Genomic DNA, 14,359 nt, shown 5'->3' with positions numbered 1-14,359 from the left:
GCAACTTCTGTGGTTTAGTATATGTCAGAGAAACGCAAGAATGATTAAACAAAAGAATGTGTGGTCATCGTTCAAGAATTAACACCACCAAATTCCAGACAGTTTATCAACACTTTAATCAACAAGATCATTCAATCCTGTCCATGAAAGTTCGTATTTTAGAAAAGTCAAGATGAAGAAAAGCGAGCATTTCTTCCACTACTGTTTGTCAACAAAGGTATAGATGCAAAACTTTTAACTTCTATACTCACAACTGTCAAAGAGGGTCTGCAGTCTTACCACAACACTTGTTACTCTCGTGGTGGTATTAATTCAATGTGGATCCTGAAAAATTCGAAAGATTTTCTGGATACTTTCAATTCAAGACTATTACCTGAATATAATAGCATTAAAACCTATGATTTTTCAACACTGTATACTTCTATTCCCCATACTCAGTTAAAATCCCGACTTAAAAACATTATACATCGTTGTTTTTCAAAAAAAGATGGTACACCTAGACACCAATATATAGTTCTTGGTAGAGATTTCTCAAACTTTGTAAGAAATAATTCCAAATCATCTTCCAAATATACAGAGGAAGATGTTTACAAAATGCTGGAATTTTTAATCGACAACATATTTGTCCAGTGTGGTGGACGTGTTTTTCAACAAACGGTTGCCATTCCAATGGGAACAAATTGTGCTCTTTTACTTGCTGACCTATTTCTTCACTCTTATTAGGCTGACTTTATTGCTGATCTGATCCAAAAGGAAGAATATCGTTTGGCTAGATCCTTTGATCTCAGTTTCCGCTACATAGATGACGTATTATCTTTAAACAATCCTAATTTCAGGGATTTGATACATCGCATCTACCCCAAAGAACTTGAGATAAAGGATACTTCAGACACTATGAAGTCAGCCTCATATCTTGACATACACTTAGAAATCGATGGTAAAGGAAAACTAGTGACCAAACTTTACAACAAATGTGATGACTTTTCATTCAGAATTTCCTTTCATCTGTGGCAACATCCCTTCATCACCTGCGTATGGAGTGTTCATATCACAACTCATACGTTATGCCAGAGTTTGCTGAAACTACGCAAACTTTTTGTATCGTGCTAGAACTCTAACAAATAGGCTTCTGGAACAGGGTTATGTTGCTACAAGATTGAAGTCATCACTACAGAAGTTTTATGGTCATCATCATGAACTCATGGATTGTTATGGTGTATCCATCTGCACCATGAAAATTGATTTATTCAACGGGTCATAGTTTTCCTTTCCTCGTTTGTCTACCCTGGACTTGACTTTTTATGAGCAACTTGGCAGGTATTTCTAGAAAAACAGAGGACGCTTACCGTACTGGTGCACCTGGTCCATGCTCCAAGTTTTTAGTGGAGTTCAAGTTGCTCATTTGCTTTCATTAATTTGTATGTATGATTTTAGTTACTTTATGTTCTTTGTTGTGTATGTCTGTTTTCCATGTCTGGTCTTTGTCCCTGGATTACATTCTTTAAATTACCGCTATAAGTTTAGTTCCCTTGATTACTCTTTAATAGTGTGTCATTATTGCTCTTTTCATGATGGGGAAAATGGCACAAAAAGTAATACCGGCAAATACAAGTATGTTTAGTTGGTATAACCAGCACATATGACCAAACGTAAAAGTACAGGATTATCTTAGAATCACGCATTTCAATATTTCTGTCAACTTTCTTAACAGGGTTAATGTACCCTGTATGCCCATCTGGGATCTGAGAATGAATAGGAAAAATGAAAGAGGTTGGCCCGAGTTGAGAAATAATGAAAGTTCATAATGTGATCTGATGTATCTAAAAAAAAAGAAAAATAGTTTTTCATAAATATCCATTTAAACTGTTTTGACCCATTTCATTATTTTTTTTTTAACTAAAAAGCAACTCTAAAATGTATGTTTTCAACAGACATAGACAAGACTTTCTGAAAGGTGTTACTGCATATAAATGTAGGTTTAGAGAGTTGACCTAAAAAAAATATATTAATTACCACCTGCATGGTGCTAAGGTGAATCTGTACTTCAGCATATGATATCAAATTTTTTTTTACACAATATTTTAAATTCATGTTTACCTAATGAGCTCGGAAGGCTGGACATCATCATTCTTTGTACAGATGAAGGCCACATTGCCATAGTTACCATCCATTAGTAACTGCCGACGGAAATTTTCTCCCAAAAGTTCTTTTGCTGTTTTTGAGCTGACTGCTCTCTGAACTTCAGTTACTATCAAAATGACTGTACAATTCTTCAGATACTGCAAAAAAAAAATCATTAAAGGCAACAACTCAAATTAACTTTATAAATTCATAAAACTTTTTGAAATTCAAGTCCTGGAAAAGTACATTTTTTTTTATTTTTAATTTTACTTCAAGTAATGACCAAATCATTCAAGCAAATAGAACATTAATACACAACTGAGCCATATTATACATATTACAATTCACATTTTATAATTGTTTCTAAGAGATTTTTCATCAAAAATTAATCAAACCCTTAAAAAGCAACAAAACTATTATGGCAAAAAGGGAGTTGATGTTCATGACACAGATTTCAAGTCATTCTCATTAAGGGTTCTAAAATTTTAAGTGATGAAAAACATCACAGCTCCAAATCATTCCTGATGTTAGGGGCAAAATCAAACTTCCAATTTATTTCTTGGTTTACATGTTATTATAAATGTATTTTAATTTAACCTCCTAGAACTTACTTCCTTAGCAACCTGATCCCTGGCAGCATTGGAGTCCCCGATTCCAGGGAGATCTATCAATGTACAGCCATTACTACAGACATCACACTGTGGGATACGTATTGTAACAGTCTTTATGATTGGCCAGTACTGTCCACCATCTGTCTCGGATCCAACACTCCCAATAAATCTGTTGATCTTATTTCTGAATTCTGCTGGCTGCAAGAGACAGTAAACTGGTCAGACAAAATTTTTACGCGAGAACATCCAAAGTTCAGTGTTTCTTCCTGGAAAAAGTGTACCCAGTTACACCTATGTTTTTATAAAAAATAAATTGAAATACATCTAAAGACACGAAAGTAATTAGAGGTTGTAAAGAGCCTGAATAACTCACCTGGCTTAATTAATCACATTCTAGTTTTTTGTATAAGAGGCCATGGTTATTCTTGGATGAAAATTATGAAAAAAAATTACATCAACTTTTGTGCAGAATACCCTTTTTAATAGAACAATCAATTCAACTTTCATTGACTTCTATCTTGTTGTTTCTTAGAAGATTTCAAAGGTAATATAATCAAAAATAGTAAAAAATGTCCACAAAGGGCAATAACTCCATCAAGGGTCATCAGATTTTCATAATAATTTGGCTACAGATAGATTTTATCATGCTGAACACTTCAACTCCCATATCAGAATTTTGCTAAATCTAACAGTTTTTTTAGATAAATGCAAATAACTGTTGTCAAACCCTTATGACCTATTTTTCAGCGGGTGTGTTTTTGGACGGATCAAAATTCGAAGCATAAACTTTGTGGAAGAATCACATCAACATTCATTGAATTCTGTTCAGTAGTTTCAGAGAAGATATTTGAAGATCAGACAAAAAGGAAAACTGGACATTCAAAAAAAAAAAAAAAAAAAAAAAAAAAAATTGGTGTGATTTACAGATCGAATCAGGATTTCACTGCACTTCACCAGTTTCATAGAGTCCATGAAATAACATGCACAATCAACAGTAAATTACCATAGAAGCAGTGACAGTTTCTGTTTTTCCTAAATGTCTAGTAACGGCTGTTGTTCTACATATATCCTTTAAAGTGTTGAACTTCCCATACACAGCCCTCATCTTTAGAAAAGCCACACCAGCATCAGTTTCAGGGTCAAAGTTCACTTGTATTAATCTACCTTTTTTGGTTGTTACGTCTCCCTTTAACAATTTCACTTCATGCTCCCATTCCTAAAAGAAATACACAGAATGTAAAAAAGTTTTTCCTACAACTACAGGTATTCACTGGTATGCAATAACTTCAATTGTTATTTTCTACAATCTGTAACTGACAGCTTTTACTTTGTCCCTAGAGCTGATACACATGTATTCTTCCTGTTGTAACAGATAGGATACAAATATATTGGTGACAGCAAAAGCTAATATTATGTCAAACTGACACAAATCTCTTTACCTAGGACTTTATTTATATATGTATCTTTCTACTGTTAAATTTCCATGGATTAGGAAAAATACACAAGTTCGTAGATTCTTGAATACGTGGTTTTCAGGTTTTCAGTACACACATCAATGGGAATCTGGTTTTTGTTGGTAACCAAATTTCATGTTCTAGCTCACCCACAAAAACCATGAAAATTTGTACCCCACATACAGAAGTACTTATATGTTTTACCTGTTTTGGCCAGAGCTGTACCTACCTGATAGAGTATTAGACATGGGCAGTAGGTTAAAATTGACAACATTACCTATATATTTACCTGTTCTGACATAAATTCTATCTCAGCCTCAAACTGATCATTCCTATCATTATTTTCTATTCTGACCACTACAGCAGTACAGGCTTGAGTACCAGATGTAGGTAGTATGTTATAATGATCTATAATGGCATTCATCAGACTAGATTTGCCAGCACCTGTACTTCCTACCACGGCTATAGTAACCTGGGGTAAACTGAGACTGGACTGAAGTTGGTCAAGTTCTGATCTACAAACAGTAACACAAAGCTTTTACAGAGTCAGTCTAAACAACAACATATAAGTACAGTGCTGTCAGTCTAAACACCAACATATAAGTGCAGTGCTGTCAGTATAAACAACAACATATAAGTGCAGTGCTGTCAGTATAAACAACAACATATAAGTGCAGTGCTGTCAGTCTAAACAACAACATATAAGTACAGTGCTGTCAGTCTAAACAACAACATATAAGTACAGTGCTGTCAGTCTAAACAACAACATATAAGTACAGTGCTGTCAGTCTAAACAACAACATGTAAGTGCAGAGCTGTCAGTCTAAACAACAACATATAAGTACATTGCTGTCAGTCTAAACAACAAAATGTAAGTGCAGAGCTGTCAGTCTTAACAACAACATATCAGTACAGTGCTGTCAGTCTAAACAACAACATATAAGTACAGTAATGTCAGTCTTAACACCAACATATAAGTACAGTGCTGTCAGTCTAAACAACAACATATAAGTACAGTGCTGTCAGTCTTAACACCAATATACAAGTACAGTGCTGTCAGTCTAAACAACAACATATAAGTACAGTGCTGTCAGTCTTAACACCAATATACAAGTACAGTGCTGTCAGTCTTAACAACAACATATCAGTACAGTGCTGTCAGTCTAAACAACAACATATAAGTACAGTAATGTCAGTCTAAACAACAACATTTAAGTACAGTGCTGTCAGTCTTAACACCAACATACAAGTATAGTGCTTCACCAAACCCAAACAATATGCAATTTTCTTTACCAAAAAGGATTCCAATACACTCTATTGATACATACATAGCCTTGTATAAAAAAGGACTCCAATACACTCTATTGATACATACACAGACTTGTACCAAAAAGGATTCCAATACACTCTACTGATACATACATAGACTTGCACCAAAAAGGATTCCAATACACTCTACTGAAACATGCATAGACTTGTACCAAAAAGGATTCCAATACACTGTATTGATACATACATAGAGGCTTGTACCAAAAAGGATTCCAATACACCCTACTGATACATACATAGAGACTTGTACCTTCAATTTTCAAATAAACAGTGTTCAATTTAGTTTTGTCACAAATTTCAGTTTTCCCTAGTGTGTTAAATGAATAAAATCTGCTGATGCAAAAAAAATATGTCTGTTTCCTGCTACCCTACCTAACTAAATATTTTATGGCCATTTTGGCTCAAGCACTGTTTAAGTCTAAATTGTTTCCCCATTAACTCAATGTAAAATGTTTTTGAAAAATAAAATAATTGCCCTATCTACCAGCCCATTTTTAAAACATCAAGGGAAGTCAATTCTGCATGTTTTCATTTTTTTAACTGCATATTACACAAGATCTAAGATGTTAGTTGTGCTTGTAGTTGCTTATTTACTGAAGTACAAGTTTACTTAAAGCTGCATTACCTGCCAAATTTGTTCAGTTTTGATTCTACTGAATTTTCCTGATTCAATGAAATAAGTTTGTAGTAATGCAATTGAAGCAATAAATGTTGATAATACCTAAAGAATATTGTGAAAACAATGTTTTTAATCAAAGAAGATTGATAGCTCTGTTCTAATTTTTTTCGCCATTACTTCCGAAGATTGCTGACAGGTCATTCACATGAGTTAAAAATACTTTCACCTGGGTAAAAATAATAATAATAGAAGTCACATGCATACAAATTTATGTAGGCCGATTTTTTGTCTTGCAAGACAACAATGTATAGACACCTATTTCATGTATTTAATGCATTTTATTTGAGGACATCAAATTAAATTATACTGGAAAAGTACAACTTATTAGAAAAAATTCAAAGTTAAGTTTCAACAGAAACACAAATTTAAGAAAATGACAGCTAATGCAGCTTTAAGAATCATGGTGAGCGTCAATATTTTTATCATGTTTTTAATATTGTAAATTCATCCAGAGTGTAGCATTAATGATTTGAAAAGAAGATTGAGAAGAAAGAAAAGATTGGAGGAAAGATTAATTGGAATGATTGAATAACCCAAATATGATCAAGACTGTCCTGATTTAATACTAAACAAGAGCCACAATCAAGTTCAATCCTCAACCGTTCTTTGCTTAAGTAATCATATTTTGGCTATTCATGATAACCAATTGATTAACCTTATTATTACTTTAATTTTCTCAACAAGTTATTTTCAACATAATTTTTTAATATGAGTTACGTGGATTGATATTTGTGGTCTAATGTTTTTGCAGTCCAAGAGTTAAATTACCAAAGTTACTTCACATGTGAATTATTGCAATTTATTACACAGCTATCTTTACAATATTATCTGGTTATATGAAATCTGCAGTTAAAGAAATGGTGAGAAATATTTTTCAATATAATTCAGCTTAACTGTTTTGAATAATTACATCACTGGAAATAAAAAAGTTCAGGTTGTCAACAAAGTTGACAAAATTCACTGACTTATTTTTTTTCTTAGCAAGTATTGCATTGCATAGCATTGTGAAGAAATATAACTATTTTAACTTCCAGTTATTGGCAAGAGTTTGATACACGAAGGAAAGTAAATAATTTGTTTCCTCAATCTGACCCAAAAGTGGAAACTATGCAGATCAATCTGGCAACCTAGATAATTGAAAATTAACAATATTTTTTTAAGTAATACCAATGCAATTTTTTAAGTCACATTATTTTTACAGAGTCAGTCATGACTGAGGAAACAATGAGGCCTTAAGGAAATATCCTTACATCCAATCATCAATTCTTCTGTGGTTTCTGATGCCTTTCTCTTTTGACAGGGCTTTAAGCAAATTTTCAATCAACTCTCCACATCTAAGCAAAATAATATAAGCATTAACAGGCAACATACATGTACTTGTATAGCATATAATTGTAAATAGAAGAAAACTGAACATTTTACAACATAAAGAAATCTTTCACACTAAGGCCAAGACAAAAATGTCTGTTTATGGGTATACTTGAAGAAAAAATAGAGTAGGAAGGTAGGTAAAATCATTTTATTTTTTAAAATTATTCTATATTGACAATTATGGAAGGATTACTTAACTTTAATAGTGCTCAACTAAATTAGATAGCTAAGCGCCATTTCATAAAAAAATACCCCAAAAATGTGCTAGAGTAGGTACGATAACCTTAAATAGACATATTTTTTTAGGGACTTATCAAGCTTACAATTAACCAGAAAACTGTGAGCAAAGTTCATTACAGGATACCAAACTTATTGTTTAGTAATCATACAGTAAGTTGATGTTTCACACAGAAAGCACAATATAGCATGCCTTCATTAAACTTCTGTAGACAAGTGATTATGATACATAGTTGCAGAGAATTATACAGTTAAAATTGTCGATGGACTAACAGATGGACACAATGATCACTATATACCTCTTTCAAACAAGAAAGGTGTAGTGAAATGCCCTAGGACCAAAGGACAAGTTTCTTAACAAGAAGCTCCAAGGAGCCTGAATCGCTCACCTGGTAAAATTTTGTCTCTCAAGGGCAATAAATTTAACAAGGAGTTATCCAAAAATTTGGACTCAAGAAGACTTTGGTAGGACTTACCATAGGGATCATTTCAGCAATTGAAAGTTTCTTTCTATCTATAATTTTTTTTCAAGAAATTAGGTGAAAACTGAAAATACCTTTCTCTTTCAAGGGTAATAACTCTTACAAGGCGGAAACCTGACAATCTTGAACCCTGAAGACTTTTGAAGGCCTTATAATAAGGATCATTTCAGCAATTGAAAAAGTTTGGCTAAACCTAAAGGTTTGAGATATATGCAAATAACTACTGTCTGACCCCTATGTTCTATTTTTAGTAATGGTGACCATGTTTTTCAAGAGATCAAAAATCGCCACATCAGTACTATGCAGGAAGAAAAATTCATACCAAGATTGGTTCCAACTGATCATGTAGTGTCAGATGAGAACATTTTTGAAAGAAATAACATTAAAAATAGCAAAAAAAATGTTGAAAAGGGAAAAATAACTCCACCATGGCTTAACAGATTAAAATGAAAATTTGACCACAGCCAGCACTCCACAGTATTGTAGAACTGCCTAATTTTGGTCTTGTAATCTGATGCTTTGTAACATTTATCACTTTAAAAAACTGTCAAGCATCTGTAAATCTATATATCTAGAAATAGCTCAAGCCAAGGCCTTGAGGATGCAGTAAAAATTTTCTGGAAAAAAATTACCCACAGCATATAGGGTTACCATAGAAACCATGCAAAAATATGCGAAAATTTGCAAAAAAGTTCATAAAATCAGGTTTAAAAATATCAAATTTCCCGCAAAATATCTGAAATTTTTATTTCAATCCCTGAAACTGTTCAAACTTTTCCCTTCAAAAACCCCTTCCTCATATGGGCATCGCCGGTTAGATTTTGAGCTATTTCACTTTGTAATCCACTTGTTAAATTTAGCATGGTAAAAAATTGGCTTACTTTCACTTTCACAATGAAGTCAAATTGTCATTGAAAAAAAGCCCCTTCAACATTGAAAATATATAAAACATTGCAAAATACTTTTAAAAGTCCCCTTTTTTCAGAAAATGTTTTATCAACAATAGATTCTTCATTTTTAATCACTATAGCAACCACCGGTTTCCATTTATGTCATTTTTCATCCCTAGCCAAAAGTGCGAAACTAAACTAAACTGTGGAGTGCTGACACAGATAAGTCTCCACACACTGAACACTTTTTAGCCAAAACTTGGTTAAACCTAGTCAAAATTTGGTTAAACCTAACAGTTTTGGAGATACATGCAAAAAACTATTGTCTGACCCCTATGTTCTATTTTTAGTAACAGCAGTAATGTTTTACGATGGATCAAAAATCCCCAAACCAGTTCTATGCAGGATACCCCAAGGAACATTCACCAAGTTTGGTTCCAATTGGTCAAGTAGTGTCAGAGGAGAAAAGTTTTGAAAAATTGCAAATGAGGATGATGATGGACCCCAAATGATAGCAATAGCTCACATGGCCATTGGCCAGGTGAGCTAAAATCATTGATTTCCTAAACAACTGTTCACTGTTTATTTAAAGAAAACAACTATTAGCCAATCAGAACCACTCTGACATTCTCACTCTGTGTAATAAGAAATGTCAAAGCAGTTCCAGAGATTTTCTGATTGTACATTTTGGAAACAAATAAGTTTTTTTATTAACTATGAAAATAGATCACACTGCACAGTGTACACAAGCATGTACATTTGTAAGAAGAGAAAAATCTTTGGGAAGCTTTTTACATTATTCCAAACTAAAAAATTATATTAGGGAGATGATTTTTGGTTTAAATCTAATATGGCAATAAAAAATTGAGGAGAAGAACCTTCAAAAGATACCAGGGTGGGCCTAAGAGCTAACAAATTATTTTCAATTGGCCTTACCTCTTCACTTTCAGTGAATAACAAAGAACAGGTTCAGGGTCTTGAGTTCTTTCTCCTGCTGCAGCCCTGGGTATATCAGGTGATTCAGACTTGGAAATTTCAAACTTTCTCTTCTTTGCTCTCAGTTTTTCAAGAACTGACATGGCTTTAGCCTTGGAGATGGTTTCCTCAGGAGAACTAGCTTCATATTTAATTTTAGTAGAAACATTGGTTGAGGATCCAGATTGACTGCCACATGTAGCACTAGGTATTGTCTGGTCACCTCCTACTAATAAACAATTGTTGACAGTACTGTTGTCAGGGCAACCACTGGCCAGCTGATCTAGTTGTTCACATATGAGCTGATTCTCATCCTCGTCTAATAATGAATCATGATCTTCAGGGGCAGATAACCTACTTCCATCTATGTTGTCACCAGTGGTGTATGGCATGGTTGCATTGGCTTGGTTACCATCTATATTTTCTCCATGAGTATACAGCATGGTTGCATTGGCTTGGTTACCATCTATGTTTTCTCCATGAGTGTACGGCATGGTTGCATTGGCTTGGTTACCATCTATGTTTTCTCCATGAGTGTACTGCATGGTTGCATTGGCTTGGTTACCATCTATGTTTTCTCCATGAGTGTACGGCATGGTTGCAACTGGGGAAAACAACCTAATACCATCTAAGTTGTCTCTGGGAGTGTATGGCACCGTTGCATCAGCTTGTTTATCACCAGTACATATTACAGAATTGTTACTTTGATGATCATGACTATATAAAACAGTTGCTTCAGTTCGTTTTTCATGAGAGTACATGAAAGTATCCCCATCCTGGTTATCACTACTTAAGAACACAGTTGAATCACTTTGGGATACCTTGTCAGCAGCTTGGTTATTGGAGTCGACAGCCATAGATTTTTGCTGGAGCGATTTTTCCTTTACTATTTTCTCCAATGCTTTTAACCTTCTCAGTGCTGCTGCTTCTACCTCTATGGGAGTAGATGTTTCAAATTGACATGCTCTTGCAGTTTCTTGAAACTGGTCATAACTCAATATACTGGTCACAGCAAGTGAGTTAAAGCTTGGGGATGTTACACAAGAGTTATGAGTATAGTTCTCACTTCCAGATTCACCAATGACAGTAGTATGTGCCTGACCAGTGGTCCTTGTGTTATCTGTCCCATAACCAGCTCTGGAAGAACTGGCAACAGGAGTTTCTGGTCCACTAAGGCTTTGGACATGATGTCTCAGGGTTTCATAACCAGATTCATGAAGAACAGTTGCAGATTGGTCAATTGTCTCATCTTTGTTGTGATGTGTAGGGCTTTCACTTCCAGTATGTGACCTACCAATGTTTTGCTTTTGATGTGTAGGGACATTACTGCCATTTAAATGACTAATATTTTGACTTTGCTGTGTAACGGCTTCATTATCATTTGAATGATCAGACCACTGAAGTGATATTACAGTCCCAGCCCTGTCCAACTCAATACCATTTTTATTTCCAAATTCTGTATGTTCATTATCAACAACGTCACCTGACATTTCAGTGTCTCCTATTCTCTCAAACTCTACTAATTTTGCCATTTCATATGATTCACTTTCATTCCGGGAAACCAGGCTTCCTCCGAATGGAACCAATGGCGATAATCCTTCACTCCTCGCAGGACAGGTTGCTGGAGGGTCCAATTCATCTCTTTTTTCCTCACCTGCTTCATCTGACAACTCTTGATTTAAGTCACTATAACAAACAGTCTCATTTTCAAGAAAGTTCACTATGTTTGAAATACTGCTCCCTTCCTCAAATTCATCCATGCTGTCCTCAAAAGTACAACTGTCCATGAAGGAATTCCTCACATATTTCACATCAGTAGTTTTATTTGAACACTGCTTTTGACCATCATGGATATTTTCAATAGTGAAATCAGGCAGATTTAACCTGGGCAATCTGTTTACACAGCTGCCTCCTTCATCATCAGAAACAGAATCTTGTACTACTGTATTACTAGACATTTCTGATACAGCAGGTGATGTTCTATTTTCATAACATTCCATACTTACAGTTTGATCATTTGAAACAACTGCCTTACTTCCACTTTGTTCGGCAATATACCTGACTACATAAGGATGAGCAGCATTACGCATTTTATTTTCAGTTTGTGTAACATGTTGAACTTTCCCCTGAAGAGAACCATTACTCTCCTCACTTTGTATATGTTGAACTTCTCTCTGGAGAGAACCATTACCCTTCTCACTATGTGTATGTTGGACTTCTCCCTGGAGAGAACCATTACTCTCCTCACTTTGTATATGTTGGACTATTCTCTGGACAGAACCATTACTCTCCTCACTTTGTATATGTTGGACTTCTCCCTGGAGAGAACCATTACTCTCCTCACTTTGTATATTGTCAATATCAGAAATACTGTTCTGAGTGGCAGTGACAGTATTCTCACCCTGAAAAAAAATTCAAAATTTTCAGACATTTTCTGTAGAAAAAAAATTTACCATAAATGTGTGTATATTAAAGATGTAAACTGTTACTGGTGGGATTAAGATTTCTTTGGTCATCATTGTGAAGTTGCTATCATTAAGGTGTGGCCATATATACCATGAGAATAGATTTGTTCACAATGTTAAATTCCCTTTTTTAAACCTGAATTTGACATCATAAGAGAAACGCAGCCAGAATTTTTTAGAAAAGCAGAAAGGATGCTTACCCTAAGCATATTCTCCCATTGGGATTCTGAATACTTTTATGGTGTTCTGTCTGTTTTATAGGTTACTGTAAACATATTCCATTGGGATTCTCATTTGTTATATGTTATGGTGTTCTGTCTGTTTTATAGGTTATTGTAAAAAATAGGACCAGAGAAATGGATTTTTCAACACTACATAACGCTGATAATTTTTTGAAACTGTGAAAAATTGATACCCAATGAATATGTTCACTTCAAGGAATCTGAAAAAAATTTGCATCCGTAAAAAATTAAAATATATTTACAGTGCTCTTTGTCAATGGATTATGATATACTGATTTTTGTTCTTTTCTTAGAAAAAGCTCAGATTCAATTTGTATTTAATCTTAAAGGCTAGTTCATGTTTCCTAGTCTGGTGTGGACCTCAATCACACTTACCAAGGATACAAAAATGAAGCTGTCATTATACTATTTTTAAGCTCCTGATTTTACATGCGAAAACAAGATATAGATGCTTTTTCGGCCCATAAGTATGCAGGACCTAGTTGATAATACAGCCATTCACGCTCCCTTTGGAAGTGTATTAACTGTAAATATACAAATGTATCATTTGAGTCATACCTGAGATTCTTGCTTCCCTTGTTCTTCAGTGGTTTGAGACATTTCCTTTACAATCGCATCTGCCAAAAAAACACATAATAATGAAATAACACTTATATTTAATATATATTATGCAACCAGCCCTACTAGCTACATAAACAGATATATTGTTTCTCTAAAAGTGATTGATAAATTTAAGATACCAGTATATCATACATTTAAATAAACCTTTACTTGAAATAGAAATTTTTGTTTCCATTTTCCTAATTGCTGTAAATTCACCATTGTGAAGCCAAGGTACAGAAAATATATAGCTGCCATATACTATTAAAGTACTATTGTTCATGGGGTACCAATTTTCAAGGTTTTCATGGGTAGGCCAAACCACGAAATTTGGTTCCCAATGGAAAGAATAAACCCATTGATGTGTATATTGAAAACCTCAAAACATGAGTTCAAGAATCCACACAAACTTGTGTTTTTTCCAGAATCCATGAAAGTTGGTATTCACGAATTAAAGTACTTTCATACTCACAGTAGTACACAATATGCAAGAGCCCTATATCTGGTGTACTAAACTTTCTTGCCGTAACTTATCCATATATTTGTAACTTTGGCATTCCTATTGTGTACTTTCATTACATTTGATTTCACTTTTAGTTCAGAGCAGGTTAGGTACAAAAATTATTTCTACATAGAAACACAAAAATACAACAGGGTCATCCCTCAACATTCTTATCACCATATTAAAAAAAAACAAAACAAAAACAAACCAGAAAAAATGTGAGCAAAGTTCACTTGGTTATGCCCCTGCTTCCCTTCCCAGATATGATAACCCTTGATTTAAATATTCAGATGGAAAAACAAAATAGGAGGTGCCCAATGGCATTTTGTAATAAAGAATCTGTAAAAGTCTCATCCAATTCCATTCAGTGGCTTCAGAGGAGTTGCAGATAAGAACAGGGA

General features: G+C 34.2%; 1 protein-coding gene across 2 annotated transcripts in view; it reads right to left on the bottom strand.

The window, feature by feature from the left end:
• Positions 1–14,359, bottom strand: part of LOC148618059 (uncharacterized) — a 66,447-nt gene that overhangs the window by 29,784 nt on the left and 22,304 nt on the right. Inside the window, exons 7-13 of one of the 2 annotated variants that reach the window (XM_088585910.1) lie at positions 13,415–13,473; positions 10,111–12,551; positions 7,445–7,528; positions 4,476–4,701; positions 3,736–3,948; positions 2,733–2,930; positions 2,098–2,279 (exon numbers count right to left, since the gene is read on the bottom strand). In XM_088585910.1, coding sequence (XP_088442036.1) covers positions 2,098–2,279; positions 2,733–2,930; positions 3,736–3,948; positions 4,476–4,701; positions 7,445–7,528; positions 10,111–12,551; positions 13,415–13,473 — 3,403 coding nt within the window. The remainder of the gene's footprint in view (positions 1–2,097; positions 2,280–2,732; positions 2,931–3,735; positions 3,949–4,475; positions 4,702–7,444; positions 7,529–10,110; positions 12,552–13,414; positions 13,474–14,359) is intronic. The other variant, XM_088585911.1, reaches the window with a different exon arrangement.

The sequence above is a fragment of the Perna viridis genome, chromosome 5 (genome assembly GCF_037379345.1).
Source record: "Perna viridis isolate PV_CMFRI_1.1 ecotype Kerala chromosome 5, ASM3737934v1, whole genome shotgun sequence".
NCBI classification, from domain to species: Eukaryota; Metazoa; Mollusca; class Bivalvia; order Mytilida; family Mytilidae; genus Perna; species Perna viridis.
This window is presented reverse-complemented; position numbering and strand designations above follow the sequence as displayed.